General features: G+C 43.8%; 1 protein-coding gene and 1 long non-coding RNA gene across 6 annotated transcripts in view; one reads left to right on the plus strand and one right to left on the minus strand.

Annotated features, from left to right (window-relative positions):
- LOC133560853 (uncharacterized) overlaps positions 1-1,877 on the minus strand; it is a 2,654-nt gene extending 777 nt beyond the window's left edge. The window contains exons 1-2 of one of the 2 annotated variants that reach the window (XR_009808534.1): positions 1,649-1,877; positions 1,132-1,276 (exon numbers count right to left, since the gene is read on the minus strand). This is a non-coding gene — a long non-coding RNA (uncharacterized LOC133560853). Of the gene's footprint in view, positions 1,277-1,648 lie in introns of both variants that reach the window. The other variant, XR_009808533.1, reaches the window with a different exon arrangement.
- The window catches only part of LOC133560851 (hepatocyte growth factor activator), a 50,060-nt gene that overhangs the window by 14,727 nt on the left and 16,328 nt on the right, over positions 1-19,005 (plus strand). For all 4 annotated transcript variants that reach the window (XM_061913841.1, XM_061913842.1, XM_061913844.1 and 1 more), the window contains 4 exons: positions 1,160-1,297; positions 1,584-1,715; positions 5,701-5,811; positions 7,706-7,880. In XM_061913841.1, coding sequence (XP_061769825.1) covers positions 1,160-1,297; positions 1,584-1,715; positions 5,701-5,811; positions 7,706-7,880 — 556 coding nt within the window. The remainder of the gene's footprint in view (positions 1-1,159; positions 1,298-1,583; positions 1,716-5,700; positions 5,812-7,705; positions 7,881-19,005) is intronic.

Genomic DNA, 19,005 nt, shown 5'->3' on the forward strand with positions numbered 1-19,005 from the left:
TGCAAATAATAATTAACTTAGAATTTCATGGCTGCAACACGTGCCAAAGTAGTTGGGAAACGGCATGTTCACCCCTGTTACATCACATTTTCTTTTAACAACACTCATTAAACGTTTGGGAACTGAGGAAACTAATTGTTGAAGTTTTGAAAGTGGAATTCTTTACTATTCTTGCTTGATGTACAGCTTAAGTTGTTTAACAGTCCGGGGTCTTGTTGTCGTATTTTACGCTTCATAATGCGCCACACATTTTCGATTGGAGACATGTCTGGACTGCATGCGGGCCAGGAAAGTACCTGCACTCTTTTACTACGAAGCCACGCTGTTATAACACGTGACTTGGCATTGTTTTGCTGAAATAAGCAGGTGCGTACATGATAACGTTGCTTGGATGACAACATATGTTGCTCCAAAACCTGTATGGACCTTTCAGCATTAATGGTGCCTTCACAGATGTGTAAGTTACCCATGCCTTGGGCACTAATACACCCCCATACCATCACAGATATGCTGGCTTTTGAACTTTGCGCCTATAACAATCCAGATGTTTTTTTTCCTCTTTGTTCCGGAGGACACCAAGTCCACAGTTTCCGAATATAATTTGAAATGTGGAGTCGTCAGACCACAGAACACCTTTCCACTTTGCATCAGTCCATCTTACAAACCCCGTTTCCATATGAGTTGGGAAATTGTGTTAGATGTAAATACAAACGGAATACAATGATTTGCAAATCCTTTTCAACCCATATTCAGTTGAATATGCTACAAAGACAACATATTTGATGTTCAAACTGATAAACATTTTTTTTTTGCAAATAATCATTAACTTTAGAATTTGATTCCAGCAACACGTGACAAAGAAGTTGGAAAAGGTGGCAATAAATACTGATAAAGTTGAGGAATGCTCATCAAACACTTATTTGGAACATCCCACAGTTGTGCAGGCTAATTGGGAACAGGTGGGTGCCATGATTGGGTATAAAAGCGGCTTCAATGAAATGCTAAGTAATTCACAAAACAATGTATAATTTTTGAGTACATTCACAATACTATGATAATAAAAACTGATAATTTTGGTCACAATACCTCATGATATGAAATGTTCATATCTTTACATCTTTAACTGTGTACATTTTAACTGTTGCATTTTACGTATCAGGCTCCGTCCACACGTCACGAAGAATCATCAATCCATGTAAGGAAAAGCCGTGTCACAACGGAGGCACCTGCATCCCACACAAGCTAGCATTTGAGTGTCTGTGTCCCGAGAAGTTCTCTGGAAAAAATTGTGAGCACAGTGAGTACACGTCAGAATATACAATTTGTGTACAATTGCAGCATACTGCTGGAATAATATAATCACATATGTTTTTGCCTGGAGGACGTTTTTGTTGCTAAGTTAAATTTAAAGTTATTGTTTCAGAGAGGTAATTAAAAAAAAACTAACTTGATTTTAGCTGCAAAAAAGCTAAAAGAGCTACAGTTCAGTTTGAAGAGGACCTATGCATTCAGCACTTCCTTAAGCTTTATCGTCCCTGCTCATGTTTCACTCTTGTTCTGTGTTTTTGTGTTCTTTTTTATAGAAAAGTGCTATGAAACTGTACACCTGCACTATTATGTTGAGGGAGAGTCTTGGGGTCGCATTTACCTTCGCAACGTAGAGCAGTGCACATGCATCCATGGTCAAATCGAGTGTCAGCGAGTCCGTTACACTAGTAAGTTTTTTTTCTGGTGTTTGCCTTAGTTACCAAATTATACACTTCCTATAAAATACTAAAAGAATGTGGGCGCCTCCCAAAATCACCTCCTAGCAGCGATTATTAAACAGGCCGCCGCCCTGTCTTTGATGGCATCTTGCATCATCTTGCATAATTAAAAAAAAAAAAAAAGACAGATTATATGACTCACTGTGACTAAAACATTCTCTGGAACACACCCTCAAGTCCTTTAGGATTGGGAGGGAGTGAAGATAATGTACGACACTAGTATTAGTGCTGCATTTTTGTGGACATCTCAAGTGCTGTGAGTGTGATCTTGATCAAAATAAGATTGTTACCTATGTGTGTTCTACGCACAAAAACATTCATGGCTTGCAGGAGAACCATTTTTGTCCCATGTTGAGATCCAAAGTACTGTTAGCAATGCACACAATTTTAACACAATCCACATAAAATCTTGGCCTGTGTTCTGCACCCAGAAAAATCTAAATGTTGCCATTTTTAGCACAGTTTAAGATCTCAAGTACTATTATAGAATAGAGTTTTGTCATTACTACAGTGAACAGGTTCAGAGAACAACGAAATTGGAGCAGATCCCCTGAGGTGCATACACAATAATAATATAAATACCAAAGAATATAAAAAAGAATATCCATCCATCCATTTTCTACCGCTTATTCTCTTTCGGGGTCGCGGGGGGCGCTGGTGCCTATCTCAGCTACAATCGGGCGGAAGGCGGGGTACACCCTGGACAAGTCGCCACCTCATCGCAGGGCCAACACAGATAGACAGACAACATTCACACTCACATTCACACACTAGGGCCAATTTTAGTGTTGCCAATCAACCTATCCCCAGGTGCATGTTTTTGGAAGTGGGAGGAAGCCGGAGTACCCGGAGGGAACCCACGCATTCACGGGGAGAACATGCAAACTCCACACAGAAAGATCCCGAGCCTGGATTTGAACCCAGGACTGCATGACCTTCGTATTGTGAGGCAGATGCACTAACCCTTCTGCCACCGTGAAACCCTAAAAAAAAAAAAAAGAAAAAAAAAAAAAAAAAAAAGAATATATATATAAATGTATATATGTATTTATGCATATATCCATACCTATATATATATATATATATATATATACACACACACACAGTGGGGCAAAAAAGTATTTAGTCAGCCACCGATTGTGCAAGTTCGCCCACTTAAAATGATGACAGAGGTCTGTAATTTTCATCATAGGTACACTTCAACTGTGGGAGACAGAATGTGAAAAAAAAATCCAGGAATTAACATTCTAGGAATTTAAAAAAAATTATTTGTAAATTATGGTGGAAAATAAGTATTTGGTCACTTCAAACAAGGAAGATCTCTGGCTCTCACAGACATGTAACTTCTTCTTTAAGAAGCTCTTCTGTCCTCCACTCGTTACCTGAATTAATGGAACCTGTTTGAACTCGTTATCTGTATAAAAGACACCTGTCCACAGCCTCAAACAGTCAGACTCCAAACTCCACTATGGCCAAGACCAAAGAGCTGTCGAAGGACACCAGGAAAAGAATTGTAGACCTGCACCAGACTGGGAAGAGTGAATCTACAATAGGCAAGCAGCTTGGTGTGAAAAAAAATCAACTGTGGGAGCAATTATCAGAAAATGGAAGACATACAAGACATAATAATAATCTCCCTCGATTTGGGGCTCCACGCAAGATCTCATCCCGTTGGGTCAAAATGATCATGAGAATGGGTGAGCAAAAATCCCAGAACCACACAGGAGAACCTGGTGAATGACCTGCAGAGAGCTGGGACCAAAGTAACAGAGGTTACCATTGGTAACACACTACGCCGACAGGTAATCAAATCCTGCAGTCCCAGACGTGTCCCCTGCTTAAGCCAGTGCATATCCAGGCCCGTCGGAAGTTTGCCAGAGAGCACATGAATGATACAGCAGAGGATTGGGAGAATGTCATGTGGGCAGATGAAACCAAAATGTAACTTTTTGGTATAAACTCAACTCGTCGTGTTTGGAGGAAGAAGAATACTGAGTTGCATCCCAAGAACACCACACTTACTGTAAAGCATGGGGGTGGAAACATAATGCTTTGGGGCTGTTTTTCTGCTAATTGGACAGGACGACTGATCCCTGTTAAGGAAAGAATGAATGGGGCTGTGAATGTATTGTGAGATTTTGAGCCAAAACCTCCTTCCATTAGTGAGAGCTTTGAAGATGAAACGTGCCTGGGTCTTCCAGCATGACAATGATCCCAAACACACCGCCCGGGCAACAAAGGAGTGGCTCCGTAAGAAGCAATTGAAAGTCCTGGAGTGGCCTCGCCAGTCTCAAGACTTCAACCCCACAGAAAATCTGTGGAGGGAGTTGTAAGTCCGTGTTGCTCTGCGATGGCCCCAAAACATCAATTCTTTCGAGAAGATCTGCATAGAGGAATGGGCCAAAATACCAGCTACTGTGTGTGCAAACCTGGTAAAGACCTATAGTAATCGTTTGACCTCTGTTATTGCCAACAATGGTTATATTACAAAGTATTGAGTTGAATTTTTGTTATTGACCAAATACTTATTTTCCACCATAATTTACAAATACATTCTTTAAAATTCCTACAATGTGAATTCCTGGATTTTTTTTCACATTGTCTCTCACAGTTGAAGTGTACCTATGATGAAAATTACAGACCTCTGTCATCATTTTAAGTGGGAGAACTTGCACAATCGGTGGCTGACTAAATACTTTTATGCCCCACCGTGTGTATATATATATATATATATATATAATACGGGCACGGTGGAACAGGGTTTAGTGCATGTGCTTCACAATACGAAGGTCCTGAGTAATCCTGGGTTCAATCCCGGGCTCGGAATCTTTCTGTGTGGAGTTTGCATGTCCTCCCAGTGACTGCGGGGTTTCCCTCCGGATACTCCGGCTTCCTCCAAACACATGCGCCTGGGGATAGGTTGATTGGCAACACTAAATTGGCCCTAGTGTGTGAATGTGAGTGTGAATGTTGTCTTGTCTATCTTTTTTGGCCCTGTGATGAGGCTAACTTTAAGTCCTTCGTAACTTTACGAATTTATCATTTATGTAGAGATTGAACATGCACCTGGGGATAGGTTGATTGGCAACACTAAAATTGGCCCCAGTGTGAGAATGTGAGTGTGAATGTTGTCTGTATATCTGTGTTGGCCCTGCGATGAGGTGGCGACTTGTCCAGGGTGTACCCCGCCTTCCGCCCGATTGTAGCTGAGATAGGCGCCAGCGCCCCCCGCGACCCCAAAAGGGAATAAGCGGTAGAAAATGGATGGATGGATGAACAATTTTTGTCACACTATTCATCCCTGTGGTATGCCACGGGGTGTATTTAGCTTTGTAGACGTGTGTTTGCCTAGCTTCATATATTGCTTCCTGCTGTTTAAAAAGCTTCTTACCGATTTTTGGACCATGTTGTGATCTCAAATAATGTTGACTAGTGCTAGGTGTTTAGAATAATCGTCCCTTTCCATGTGTTGTAAGCATTATAATCTAACCTTTTATGGCTTTCAGCATATAATGATGTAACTATGCCCATATCTAACTCGTGCATGTTCATTAACATTCTTTGTTAGCTAATGATAGTGATTTCGATTACTAACGTTAGCTATCATTGCATGTAAGTTGTATTGTAACAACAACATGACTTCAAATTGTTAGTTGCTTCTTTTGGACTGTTTTTGTGTGCACACGCTACTTGCATGCACGTGTGGACGAGTCAGCTATAATTAACGAGCATGAACGGCAAACAAATTCTTCAGACCAATGAGCATTTTTATTCGATATAATTAGTAATTGTGAAAAATAAAAACATTTAAAAAAACATAAGTTCTGTTAAACCACCCATGGTAAAATAAGCTAGCCGGTGTTGTTCTTTCTTTTTTAATTTTAAAAATGTAACCGTGAGCAGCGGTTTTACGCTAAAGCACCTTTGTTTCCAGCGTGCCGCTCCAACCCGTGTCAGAATGATGGAACGTGCCGGATGATCATAGCCACCGGCAAGGAAGTGTGTAACTGCCGAAAGAGCTACAGCGGACCGCTCTGTAGCTTTGGTGAGTAAAAACAATTGTTGCCGGACATCTGATTACATTAATTTTACAAAGACTTGGTCACTGTCTAACATTTGCAACTTTTCAGATTCATGAATATGACATGTGGTGCTCATATACCTGGATAAAACCATGAATTAGCCGCAGCAGTGTATGAAGCACATGTTTCAAAGCGTAGGTAAAAAGTAACAACTTTTAAATCAGAAATGATGGCGCTTTTTTTGGTTTTAGACTCGTAATGTTAAAAAGCAACATATGTTGACAATCCCAAGAAAAAAGGTTTGCTTGGGATTGTCAAGCAATGAGGTTTTTTTTGTACAAACTGTACGAACCCTGTTTCCATATGAGTTGGGAAATTGTGTTAAATGTAAATATAAACTGAGTACAATGATTTGCAAATCCTTTTCAACTTATATTCAATTGAATGCACTACAAAGATAACATATTTGATGTTCAAACTCATAAACTTAATTTTTTTTGCAAATAATAATTAACTTAGAATTTCATGGCTGCAACACGTGCCAAATAAGTTGGGAAAGGGCATGTTCACCACTGTATTACACCACCTTTTCTTTTAACAACACTCAATAAACGTTTGGGAACTGAGGAAACTAATTGTTGAAGCTTTGAAAGTGGAATTCTTTCCCATTCTTGTTTTATGTAGAGCTTCAGTCATTCAACAATCCGGGATCTCCGCTGTCGTATTTTACACTTCATAATGCGCCACACATTTTCAATGGGAGACAGGTCTGGACTGCAGGTGGGCCAAGAAAGTACCCGCACTCTTTTACTACGAAACCACGCTGTTGTAACACGTGGCTTGGCGTTGTCTTGCTGAAATAAGCAGGGGCGTCCATGATAACGTTGCTTGGATGACAACATACAGTATGTTGCTCCAAAACCTGTAGGGACCTTTCAGCATTAATAGTGCCTTCACAGATGTATAAGTTACCCAGGCCTTGGGCACTAATGCACCCCCATACCATCACAGATGCTGGTTTTTGAACTTTGCGCCTAGAACAATCCGGAAGATTATTTTCCTCTTTGTTCTGGAGGACACCACGTCCTCTGTTTCCAAATATAATTTGAAATGTGGACTCGTCAGACCACAGAACACCTTTCCACTTTGCATCAGTTCATCTTAGATGAGCTTCGGCCTAGCAAAGCCGGCGGCATTTCATGGTGTTGTTGGTAAATGGGTTTGGCTTTGCATAGTAGAGTTTTATCTTGCACTTACAGATGTAGCGACCAACTGTAGTTACTGACAGTGGTTTTATGAAGTGTTTCTGAGCTCATGTGGTGATATCCTTTACACACTGTCGGTTTTCTATGTAGTACCGCCTGAGAGATCAAAGGTCCGTAATATCATTGCTTACGTGCAGTGATTTCTCCAGATTCTCTGAACCTTTTGATGATTTTATGGACCGTAGATGGTAAAATCCCTAAATTCCTTGCAATAGCTCGTTGAGAAATGTTGTTCTAAAACTGTTCGACAATTTGCTTACAAAGTTGTGACCGTCGCCCCATCCTTGTTTGTGAATTACTTAGCATTTCATGGAAGCTGTTTTAATACCCAATCATGGCACCCAACTGTTCTCAATTAGCCTGCACACCAGTGGGATGTTCCAAATAAGTGTTTGATGAGCATTCCTCAACTTTATCAGTATTTATTGCCACCTTTCCCAACTTCTCTGTCACGTGTTGCTGGCATCAAATTCTAAAGTTAATGATTATTTGTAAAAAAATTTTTTTATCAGTTTGAACATCAAATATGTTGTCTTTGTAGCATATTCAACTGAATATGGGTTGACAATGATTTGCAAATCATTGTATTCTGTTTATATTTACATTTAACACAATTTCCCAACTCATATGGAAACGTTGTTTGTAATTACAGAGCCCGATAGCGAGTGCTACAGCAGTCGAGGTACAAACTACAGGGGCATGGTGTCTTCCACGGTGTCCGGCACCCAATGTCTGCCGTGGAACTCAGACCTGCTCTACAATGAGCTTCACGTGGGCACCGTGCAGGCAGCTCCCCTCAGGGGCCTCGGGGAGCACGCCTACTGCAGGTATGTCGCTTAGGCAAAAGCAACTAATATTATGTTAGCATATAGCAACATCCATTAAGTTGTTCTACTGTATATAGACCCAAACATCAAAAAACTGATGATTTTTCTGAAAAAATAATAAAGTAATATATACTGTATAAATAAGAATTACAAATATTTTATTAATACATTTAACCATAATATAAAAGACATGCTGCACTGTACATTGCTACCTAAACTATTCTAAATATATTTAAGAGGTGACAAAAAAATACTTAAAGTTCACAGATCATATAATGAAATATGTTATTAGATAATTACCAATATTTTAAGTTGTATTAAGTGTTGGTATCAATAATAAATGAGAAAATATATTACTTTAGACTGTCAGGTAAATAGTGCGACTAAAAAAAACAATACTTATAATATGTCAATTGTTCGAAATCCATCCATTTCCTGTATCGCTTATCCTCATTAAATGTTAAATGGTCTGTATTTACATAGCACTTTACTATACCTGGAATTAGGGGTGTGGGAAAAAAATTGATTCGAATTCAAATCTCCATTCCCACGTTGTATCGATTCTCATTTTTCAAAAATCGATTTTCTTCCCCCGCACCTGGCAATGTGTATGTACCTTCTGGACTACCGTAGGTATTGCTAAGGGGACTGTAGTGTTGTTGTGGTGCTGCTAAAATGCAGGTAGAAGAAAAAGAAACGGAGCAGCCTAAACAAGAAATACAACCGCCTCAGCGGACATTGAAAACAAACATTTGGAGTCACTTTGGATTTTACCGTGGCAAGAAAGGGCTTGACATAACTCATGCAATTTTCAGACTTTGCAACGCTAAGGTTAAGTATTTTGGAAATACTTCAAATACCCACGTTCACTTGGACAGACAATTTGCATACTTTGCAACGCTAAAATTAAATACAAACTTAGTATTTTGGGTATACTTCAAATACCCAGGCTCACTTGGACAAACACCACCTAGGGTAAAAAGGGGAAAAGGATCATCCACTAACAACACCGGCAGCTCATCAACACACACTTCACCAGTTTACAAAATTACCACGCAGTTCTGAACGGGTAAAGACGATAACCAGATCCATCGCCTGTTTCATTGCACAAGACCTGCACAGTGGGGAGAAAAGTCTTCAGGTTCATGATCAAAACTATTGAGCCACGGTATGTCATCCCATCACGTTGGTTTTTACAGACAATGTTGTACCTTCACTATACAGAGAGACAAAGCTAAACGTGGGGGAAGCTATGACTAGAGCTAGCACAGTAGCTCTTAACTGTAATCACTGGACCTCTCGGACCTAGACTGGGGTAGATCCCGCTGAAATCCTACGTATTGAATGAATAGAGAATCGTTTTGAATCGAAAAATATAGTTTTTCAATAGAGAATCGAGTTGAATCAAAAACATTTATTTATGATCGAATCGTGACCCCAAGAATCGATATTGAATCGTGGGACACCCAAAGATTCGCAGCCCTACCTGAAATGATACCCAAAGCGCTTTACATTATATGTCTTATTCACCCGTTCACACACTGATGGCAGAAGCTGCTATGTAAGGTGCAAAACACAACCCATCATGAGCTAGGGTGACGTGTCCTACCCAAGACAGAAGTTCGAAGTTCACAGGTAGGCTGGAGCCTATTACAGCTGACTTCAGGGGAGAACCAATCGAGTGGCACATATTGACAGAGAGTATTAATAAAAAAAATAAAAATCACATGAACACAAGTATTCACAGCCTTTGCTCAATACAATACTGTTGATTGATAGATTGATAGATAGTACTTTATTTATTCCTTCAGGAAATTAACATTTTCAGCACAATCCCATTCAAGATCAGACAAACATTACAAGGAGACAGAACAGGACTGCTGACGGGTCTGCCGACTTCCGGCGCCCCTTACAAAAAAAGGTGAGATGCAGGTAAACGGGGGGCGGCGGAATGGGGGGAAAAAAATAAAAGATTAAAATAAAATAAAATGAAAAAATCAGTCTAAGCCTGGGCCTCTGGAGTGGGGGTTCAGACTGAGGCCAAGGGAAAAAAAACAACAACTCATAGCCATACTACACATCCCTCTTACATGTGTGTAAGAGGGAAACAAAGGACATGAAAGACATTAAAGCAGCTATGAATAAAAAGTAAAAGAAAAATATACACTGTGGTGGCCTCTGCGGTGTTCCACGCCATCGTCTGCTGGTGTGGAGAGGGTATGGCCAGAGACAGGAGCAGACCCAACAAAGCAACCAAGAGAGCCGACTCCACTCTCAGCCGCCAACCAACTCTCGGCCAGTGTCCAGTCCGCATGGATGAGCGAGGATACGTCCAAGAAGACTGAGGTGTTCGATACCTGCTCATTCAGCCAAGACACTGTGAAGCTTGTCCGTCCCGGCGCTCAGTGCCAGCTCCGTGGTCCTGTCTCTTCATCCGCATCTTCTCCAGTCTTTCCGAACTGACTCTGGTGTAGCATAGACCCAGCAGCTGGTCTCCATGGCCAAAAGGTTCCCGGGAGGCAGATCCAGAAGTCCACGAAAAGCACCGCAGAGGTCACAAAAGTGCCACCCCTTGTCACACAGTCCCAAAGGGTCCCGGACCAAAAGGCAAAAAACTAATTTTATATATATATATATATATATATATATATATATATATATATATATATATATATATATATATATATGTGTATATATATATATATATATATGTATATATATATATATGTATATATATATATACACACACACACACACACACACAGTGGGGCAGAAAAGTATTTAGTCATCCACCGATTGTGTAAGTTCTCCCACTTAAAATGATAAGTGAAGTGAAGTGAATTACATTTATATAGCGCTTTTCTCTAGTGACTCAAAGCGCTTTACATAGTGAAACCCAATATCTAAGTTACATTTAAACCAGTGTGGGTGGCACTGGGAGCAAGTGGGTAAAGTGTCTTGCCCAAGGACACAACAGCAGTGACTAGGATGGCGGAAGCGGGAATTGAACCTGCAACCCTCAAGTTGCTGGCACGGCCGCTCTACCAACCGAGCTATACCGCCCCCATGATAACAGAGGTCTGTAATTTTCTTCATAGGTACACTTCAACTGTGAGAGACAGAATGTGAAAAAAAATCTAGGAATTCACATTGTAAGAATTTTAAATAATTTATTTGTAAATTATGGTGGAAAATAAGTATTCGGTCAACCATTCAAAGCTCTCACTGATGGAAGGAGGTTTTGGCTCAAAATCTCACAATACATGGCCCCATTCATTCTTTCCTTAACACGGATCAATCGTCCTGTCCCCTTAGCAGAAAAACAGCCCCAAAGCATGATGTTTCCACCCCCATGCTTCACAGTAGGTATGGTGTTCTTGGGATGCAACTCCGTATTCTTCTTCCTCCAAACACGACAAGTTGAGTTTATACCAAAATGGATACATGGATGATACAGCAGAGGAGCTGGAGAATGTCATGTGGTCAGATGAAACCAAAATAGAACTTTTTGGTATAAATTCAACTCGTCGTGTTTGGAGGAAGAAGAATACGGAGTTGCATCCCAAGAACACCATACCTACTGTGAAGCATGGGGCTGGAAACATCATGCTTTGGGGCTGTTTTTCTGCTAAGGGGACAGGACGATTGATCCATGTTAAGGAAAGAATCGTGAGATTTTGAGCCAAAACATCCTTCCATCAGTGAGAGCTTTGAATGGTTGACCAAATACTTATTTTCCACCATAATTTACAAATAAATTCTTTAAAATTCCTACAATGTGAATTCCTCGATTTTTTTTTCTTCCACATTCTGACTCTCACAGTTGAAGTGTACCTATGATGAAAATTACAGACCTCTGTCCAGGGGCGCCGCTAGGGATTTTGGGCTCCATGAAAAGAATCTTTTCAGGGCCCTCTGTATTATAATTTCATCATCATTAGGGGCCTCTCTGGGCCCCCCTCCATCATGGGCCCCTAGAATCCGTCTCCTTTACCCCCCCTTTTTGGCGCCCCTGCCTCTGTCATCATTTTAAGTGGGAGAACTTGCACAATCGGTGGCTGACTAAATACTTTTTTGCCCCACTGTATATATAATAACACATGAAAACAAGAGGGAAACACAAAAGGATGACACAAGAGCACAGAGCTCCTGCCAACAGCAGCCACTACAGCGGCACCATCTTGGAAAAAAATGATGCACCTTTGACAGCAAGTTCTTGGTCACCTCCCTGACTACGACCCTTCTCCACTAACCGCTCAGTTTAAGGCCGGCCAGCTCTATGAAAAGTCCTGGTGGTTCCACACTTCTTACATGTACAAATGATGGAGGCCACTGTGCTCATTGGGACTTTCAAGGCAGCAGATATTTTTTCTGTACATTTCCCCAGATTTGTGTCTTGAGACAATCCTATTGATGATGTTCCTTTAGTAAGACAGGATGCAGCTTATCTCACGTTTGAGCTTCATGACATTGGCTGTGGATACTTATGTACATGCTTTTTTATTTTTTAATAATTTTTTAATACATTTGCAAAACATTCTAAAAATAAACACTTTTTCACATTGTGCATATGTATTGTGTGTAGAATTTTGAGTGCAAAAAGGAATGTGTTCCAATTCAAATAAGGCTGTAACATATCAAAATGTGGAAAAAGAGAAGTGCTGTGAATACCTTCCGGATGCACTGTATTTAGGGCTGGGCGATATGGCCTTTTATTAATACCTCAATATGTTTAGGCTATGTCAGGATACACATATATATCGCAATATTTTGCTTTAGCCTTCAATTAACACTTGATGCATATAATCACAGCAGTGTGATGATTCTATGTTTCGACATTAAAACATTATTGTTCAAACTTCCTTACTATATGCTCATTTCAAACTTTCATGCAGAGAGGGAATTCACAACAAAGTCAATTTACCAAAACTGTATTTATTAAACAGTTATTAAGCAGTGGCACAAACATTCATGTAATTTCAAAACAGAAAGTTCAAGATTGTCAGAGAAATTTTAAAAGAAGCTATTCGTGCACTTTTGTGCATGATGTCAATAATATGACATATCAAAACATACTAAATTTAAAGGCCTACTGAAATGAGATTTTCTTATTCAAACGAGGATAGCAGGTTCATTCTATGTGTCATACTTGATCATTTCGCGATATTGCCATATTTTTGCTGAAAGGATTTAGTAGAGAACATTGACGATAAAGTTCGCAACTTTTGGTCACTAATAAAAAAGTCTTGCCTGTACCGGAAGTAGCAGACGATGTGCGCGTGACGTCACAGGTTGTGGAGCTCCTCACATCCTCACATTGTTTACAATCATGGCCACCAGCAGTGAGAGCGATTGGGACCGAGAAAGCAACGATTTTCCCATTAATTTGAGCCAGGATGAAAGATTTGTGGATGAGGATAGTGAGAATGAAAGACTAGGAAAAAAAAAAAAAAGACAGGGCAGTGGGAGCAATTCCGATGTTTTTAGACACATTTACTAGGATAATTCTGGGAAAAATCCCTTATCTGCTTATCGTGTTACTAGTGTTGTAGTGAGATTATACTGTCGTACCTGAAAGTCGGAGGGGTGTGGCCACGGGTGTGGTGACCGCCAGTGCCTCTGAGGGAAGCCACGTTTCTCGACGAGGCGAAGCGAAGGCAGCCGGTCAGGCCGGGCTGAGCTTTTTCCCCTCCTCCTCCACGGTGGAAGCATCCCACGTTCGGGGGCGGCCGGTCGGAGGAGGCAAGAGAGTCCGCAGCTGCCTCTTTGACAGGTGCACGAGGAACGACGCAAGCTCCGCTCATGTCTAAGGTAAGAGCCGACTTATTACCACAATTTTCTCACCGAAACTTGCCGGTTGACATGTGGTGGGGAACAATGTTTGCTTGACCGCTCTGTTCCATAGTAAAGCTTCACCTTCGGAAATGTAAAGACGGAAACACCGGCTGTGTTTGTGTTGCTAAAGGCAGCCGCAATACACCGCTTCCCACCTACATATTTCTTCTTTGACGTCTCCATTATTAATTGAACAAATTGCAAAAGATTCAGATACACAGATGTCCAGAAAACTGTGTAATCATGCGATTAAAGCAGACTACTTATAGCTGGAATCGGGCTGGAAAAAAATGTCCGCTACAATCCCTGACGTCACGCGCACGCGTCATCATACACGTCATCATACGGCAACTTTTTCAACAGGATACTTCGCGCAAAATTTAAAATTTCAATTTAGTAAACTAAAAAGGCCGTATTGGCATGTGTTGCAATGTTAAGATTTCATCATTGATATATAAACTATCAGACTGCCGTAGTAGTGGGTTTTAGTAGGCCTTTAAGTGCACTTTTATGTACAGAATGCCACTACAATACTTAAAAACAAAGTGCACTTTTGTGCATTATGTCACACAAGATATTTCAATAAATGTCACATAAAAATGAGCTGCATATCATATAGTATATGTCCTACGGCGTTGATGTGGAAATAGTTGCTTTGGGATTTTGTGGGTGTGGCACCGAACGGAGATGTTGACATGCACAGGTTGAAGCACTCGTCATTCTCTAGCGGGTGACTTTTGAAATGATGTTACAAATTAGCAGTACTGTTACTTTTTGTAGCAACGTTTCTGCCGCATAAATGTTCAACATATTCCCACTTTAAGTCAAACCACCGGCAGATAATGGACCCCCTGTTGTTTTTCTTGGGAATTAATTCTTCCTCCATTTGTTACCAGATTCGCACCTTCTCTCGCTCGTATTACCACCCGCACCACACCGTTAGCATCACAGCTAATGTTACCCATGCTATCTCTCTGCTCCGCGGGAGCGTATGACGTTGCTCCCATGACAGTATGTAATGTATGTAAGAAGGTGCGTGTGATGGACTCCCAGCCGTCACCGTGTGGGTTGCGAGGACACCTGACACACAACGCGCCGTAGCAGGTTTGATTTACTTTTATTTGTTCGCACAACCTTTCTGCGGGCCAGTCGGGCGCGCCCATTTCTAGTGCGCCGGTCCTGCTTCCTGGTCGCGCTGCACCTTTCGGTGCTCGCCTGCTGCGTCTGTGGCGGGGACTCATCTTGCCGTGCTCTGGTGTTGTGCTCGTTGTCGGGTTGCCGTGGTTTCCTCCTCTTTCTCTCTCGCTCGTGCCCCCTTCGCCTCTCTAAAGTCTAGGAGCAGATGCGCAGATTGTGAGCAGGTCTGTGTCCTACGCACCTGACTCCGATTGCTGTCCTGCCGCTCCGCGTGCGTCACGCCTCTCCTCGCCGCCACATGCCACTCCTGCTGGCCTCCATTCTGGTCCGGAACGCCTCTGTCCGCCCGCTGTCGGCCCGTTGGCTGCGTCTCTCCACAGACCTCCCCTGCCAGTTCGAGGCCGGGCTCCAGTCCGGCGGAGCATACTCCCCCCCCACCTTTTCTTCCAGGAGCAGGAAAAAAATGCTGCGGCCCTCTGATTCCTTTGTCTTTCTTTTCTTTGTCTTCTGTGAGTATTTCCTTGTCCTCTTCGTCTTCTTCTTTCTTTTCTTGCATTTCTCCGAGCATGTCTTTCTCCTTGTCCTCTGTGAGTCTTTCCTTGTCCTCTTCGTCCTCTTCTTGCATTTCTCCAATAATGTTTTCCTCAATTTCTTCCTCTTCTTGTTCGTCTTTATCACTCTCCAGCAATTCTTCAATTATTTCTTCTATTTCAATTTCTTGAGTTACTTCCTCTTGTTTAAGTTTTTCTTTGTCTTCTTCTTCCTTTTCTTGCATTTCTCCAATAATTTTTTTCTCAATTTCTTCCTCTTCTTGTTCGTCTTCATCACTTTCCAGCAATTCTTCAATTATTTCTTCTATTTCAATTTCTTGAGTTACTTCTTCTCGTTTAAGTTTTTCTTTGTCTTCTTTGTCCTCATCTTCCTTTTTTTGCATTTCTACAAGAACTTTTTCCTCAATTTTTTGAGGTTCTTCGACTTCGTCTTCATCTTTGATTTCTTCATCTTCATTTTCTTCATCTTCAACGTCTTCCAGAATTTCTTCAATTATTTGTTCTTCTTTCTCAATTTCTTGAGTTTCAAATTCTTCTTTTAATTTTTTCTTTATCTTTAACTTCTTCTTCATCTTCAATTACTTCTTCATTTTTATCATCTTCATCTTCATAATCTTCTAGAATTTCTTCATTTCTTCTTCTTTCTCCTTTTCATCCTCATCATACTCTTCCTCCTCATCATAATATTCATCCTATTCCAGAATTTCTTTATTTCTTTTTCTTTAACAGACATTTTTTCCTCATCATACTCTTCCTCATTGTCAATGTAAATTTCATCCTCAAAATAAATTTCTTCAACGTAAACTTCTTCATCTTCTTCTTTACCGTAATTGTTGGGATGTCGCATGGCTGCAGTTGTGTGACCTCAAGTATGCAAAAATCCAGGAGCGCCGAAAGCAGGTAAGATGATTTTAATTTCATCAAAGTAAAAGATATAAACAGAAAGCAGTCTTGCATGGAGATGTTCCCAACATAGGTTTAACTTCGAGCACTGAGGAGTGCTCGAGTGAAACATAAATAGACCTGTTGATTGACCGCAGCTGAGGACCGCTGCCAATCAACGGCGAGTGTGACAAAAACAGTGCTCGGCGGAGTAAACAGGAAGTATGACAAAATAAGAGCACTGAACAGGAAACAAAGTACAAAACACGAAAAACTATCAGAAAGTAAGTGACAGATCGTTACAGGACCTCCCCCTCAAGGAACAGATACCAGATGTTCCCTGGAAAAGAAAAATGGAAAAAAATGTCCACAAAGTAAGGGAGGATGGAAGGAGGATTTGGTGGAAGGTCGCCAAACCTCGTGTCCCCGCAGCCAGCGAGGGAAAGTCAGGTGGCGACGGCGCGTAGAGCGCCGCTGGAACTGGCGGGGCGGGCGGCCACGGAACAGCCACATCATTGGCCGAAAAAGAGACGAGTGCATCCCGCGAGGAGGACGCCCAGGGCACGGCCACATCCGCGGCTGACGTGGAGGCGGGCGCGCTGAAGCAGGCCCGGAGACAGCAGACAAAGCGGCGGGGGCTGCAGCCAAAACAGATACCTCTGCAGGAGGCGGCTGAGGAGCCGATGTTGGTGCCGGCGTGGAAACGGCAGACGTCATCAACGGCGTGGAAGCGGCAGACGTCATCAACGGCGTGGAAGCGGCAGACGTCATCGGCGGCGTGGAAGCGGCAGACGTCATCGGCGGCGTGGAAGCGGCAGACGTCATCGGCGGCGTGAAAGCGGCAGACGTCATCGGCGGCGTGAAAGCGGCAGACGTCATCGGCGGCGTGAAAGCGGCAGACGTCATCGGCGGCGTGAAAGCGGCAGACGTCATCGGCGGCGTGAAAGCGGCAGACGTCATCGGCGGCGTGAAAGCGGCAGACGTCATCGGCGGCGTGAAAGCGGCAGACGTCATCGGCGGCGTGAAAGCGGCAGACGTCATCGGCGGCGTGAAAGCGGCAGACGTCATCGGCGGCGTGAAAGCGGCAGACGTCATCGGCGGCGTGAAAGCGGCAGACGTCATCGGCGGCGTGAAAGCGGCAGACGTCATCGGCGGCGTGAAAGCGGCAGACGTCATCGGCGGCGTGAAAGCGGCAGACGTCATCGGCGGCGTGAAAGCGGCAGACGTCATCGGCGGCGTGGAAGCGGCAGATGACGCCGGGCGAGGAGCAGCAAATGCTGGCCGAGGAATAGCGGATGCCGGCGGTGACGAAGCCCGGCGTGGTGCTGCTCTTGGCGGCGTTGGGGCTCGGCGTGGAGCCGGCGTTGGGGCTCGGCGTGGAGCCGGCGTTGGGGCTCGGCGTGGAGCCGGCGTTGGGGCTCGGCGTGGAGCCGGCGTTGGGGCTCGGCGTGGAGCCGGCGTTGGGGCTCGGCGTGGAGCCGGCGTTGGGGCTCGGCGTGGAGCCGGCGTTGGGGCTAGGCGAAAGCCCGCCAGGGACGTAGATGTCTCCGTGGAAGGAGACGCTGGCGGGGATGACAGCGGTGTGTGCCTGGCTGCACCGCAGTGTATAGTGGGCCCCCCTCCACTAGGTGGCTGCCAGACACTGTTCACACATGCGGGAAAACGTGCCTGCTCGTCGGAGTCCCCCGGTGCGAAAACCAGGGACGGGCGGGAGGGGACCAGGAGGAGGGACGAAGACACGTCCCGTGCCAAGTCCCAGCAGGAGGACAAAAGCGACCTCACTGTGGGCTCCACTGGAGCTCTCGGCGAACCAAAAAAGAGAGCGGGAGCTGGCAAAAAGAGCAGCCGGGGAGCAGCCGCTGGAAGCTGCGTAGGAGCAGGGAGAAGCAGCTCAGCAGACGACGGGAAGGATGGCGGCGGCGGACGTGCCGGTCGGAGAGCCGCAGTCGGCGACGGAGCCGCAGGAGCCGCGAGACGTGAAGGAGGAGGCGGGCGCGCCGGTCGGTGAGCCGTAGCCGGCAGCGTTGCCGAGAGGAAGGATGGCGGCGGAGGACGCGCCGGTCGGAGAGCCGTAGCCGGTAGCGTTGCCGCGGGAGCCGCGAGGCATGCAGGAAGTGGCGGACGTGCTGGTCGGAGAGCCGTAGCCAGCCGTTGAGCCGAGAGGAAAGATGGCGGCGGGGGACGCGCCGGTCGGAGAGCCGAAGCCGGTGGCGTTGCCGCGGGGAGAGGGTCCGCGTCTGTAGGCTGGGACCGCACAAACCTGGCCTTCAAGTCCTCCAGGAATTGTGCGGTCCAGAACGTCGGCTGAGGATTGCCGACAGGGATTCTCGCGAGGTCACAATTTTCTGGCTCGAAGTTACTGTTGGGATGTCGCATGGCTGCAGTTGTGTGACCTCAAGTATGCAAAAATCCAGGAGCGCCGAAAGCAGGTAAGATGATTTTAATTTCATCAAAGTAAAAGATATAAACAGAAAGCAGTCTTGCATGGAGATGTTCCCAACATAGGTTTAACTTCGAGCACTGAGGAGTGCTCGAGTGAAACATAAATAGACCTGTTGATTGACCGCAGCTGAGGACCGCTGCCAATCAACGGCGAGTGTGACAAAAACAGTGCTCAGCGGAGTAAACAGGAAGTATGACAAAATAAGAGCACTGAACAGGAAACAAAGTACAAAACACGAAAAACTATCAGAAAGTAAGTGACAGATCGTTACAGTAAT

The sequence above is a fragment of the Nerophis ophidion genome, linkage group LG10 (genome assembly GCF_033978795.1).
Source record: "Nerophis ophidion isolate RoL-2023_Sa linkage group LG10, RoL_Noph_v1.0, whole genome shotgun sequence".
NCBI lineage: Eukaryota > Metazoa > Chordata > Actinopteri > Syngnathiformes > Syngnathidae > Nerophis > Nerophis ophidion.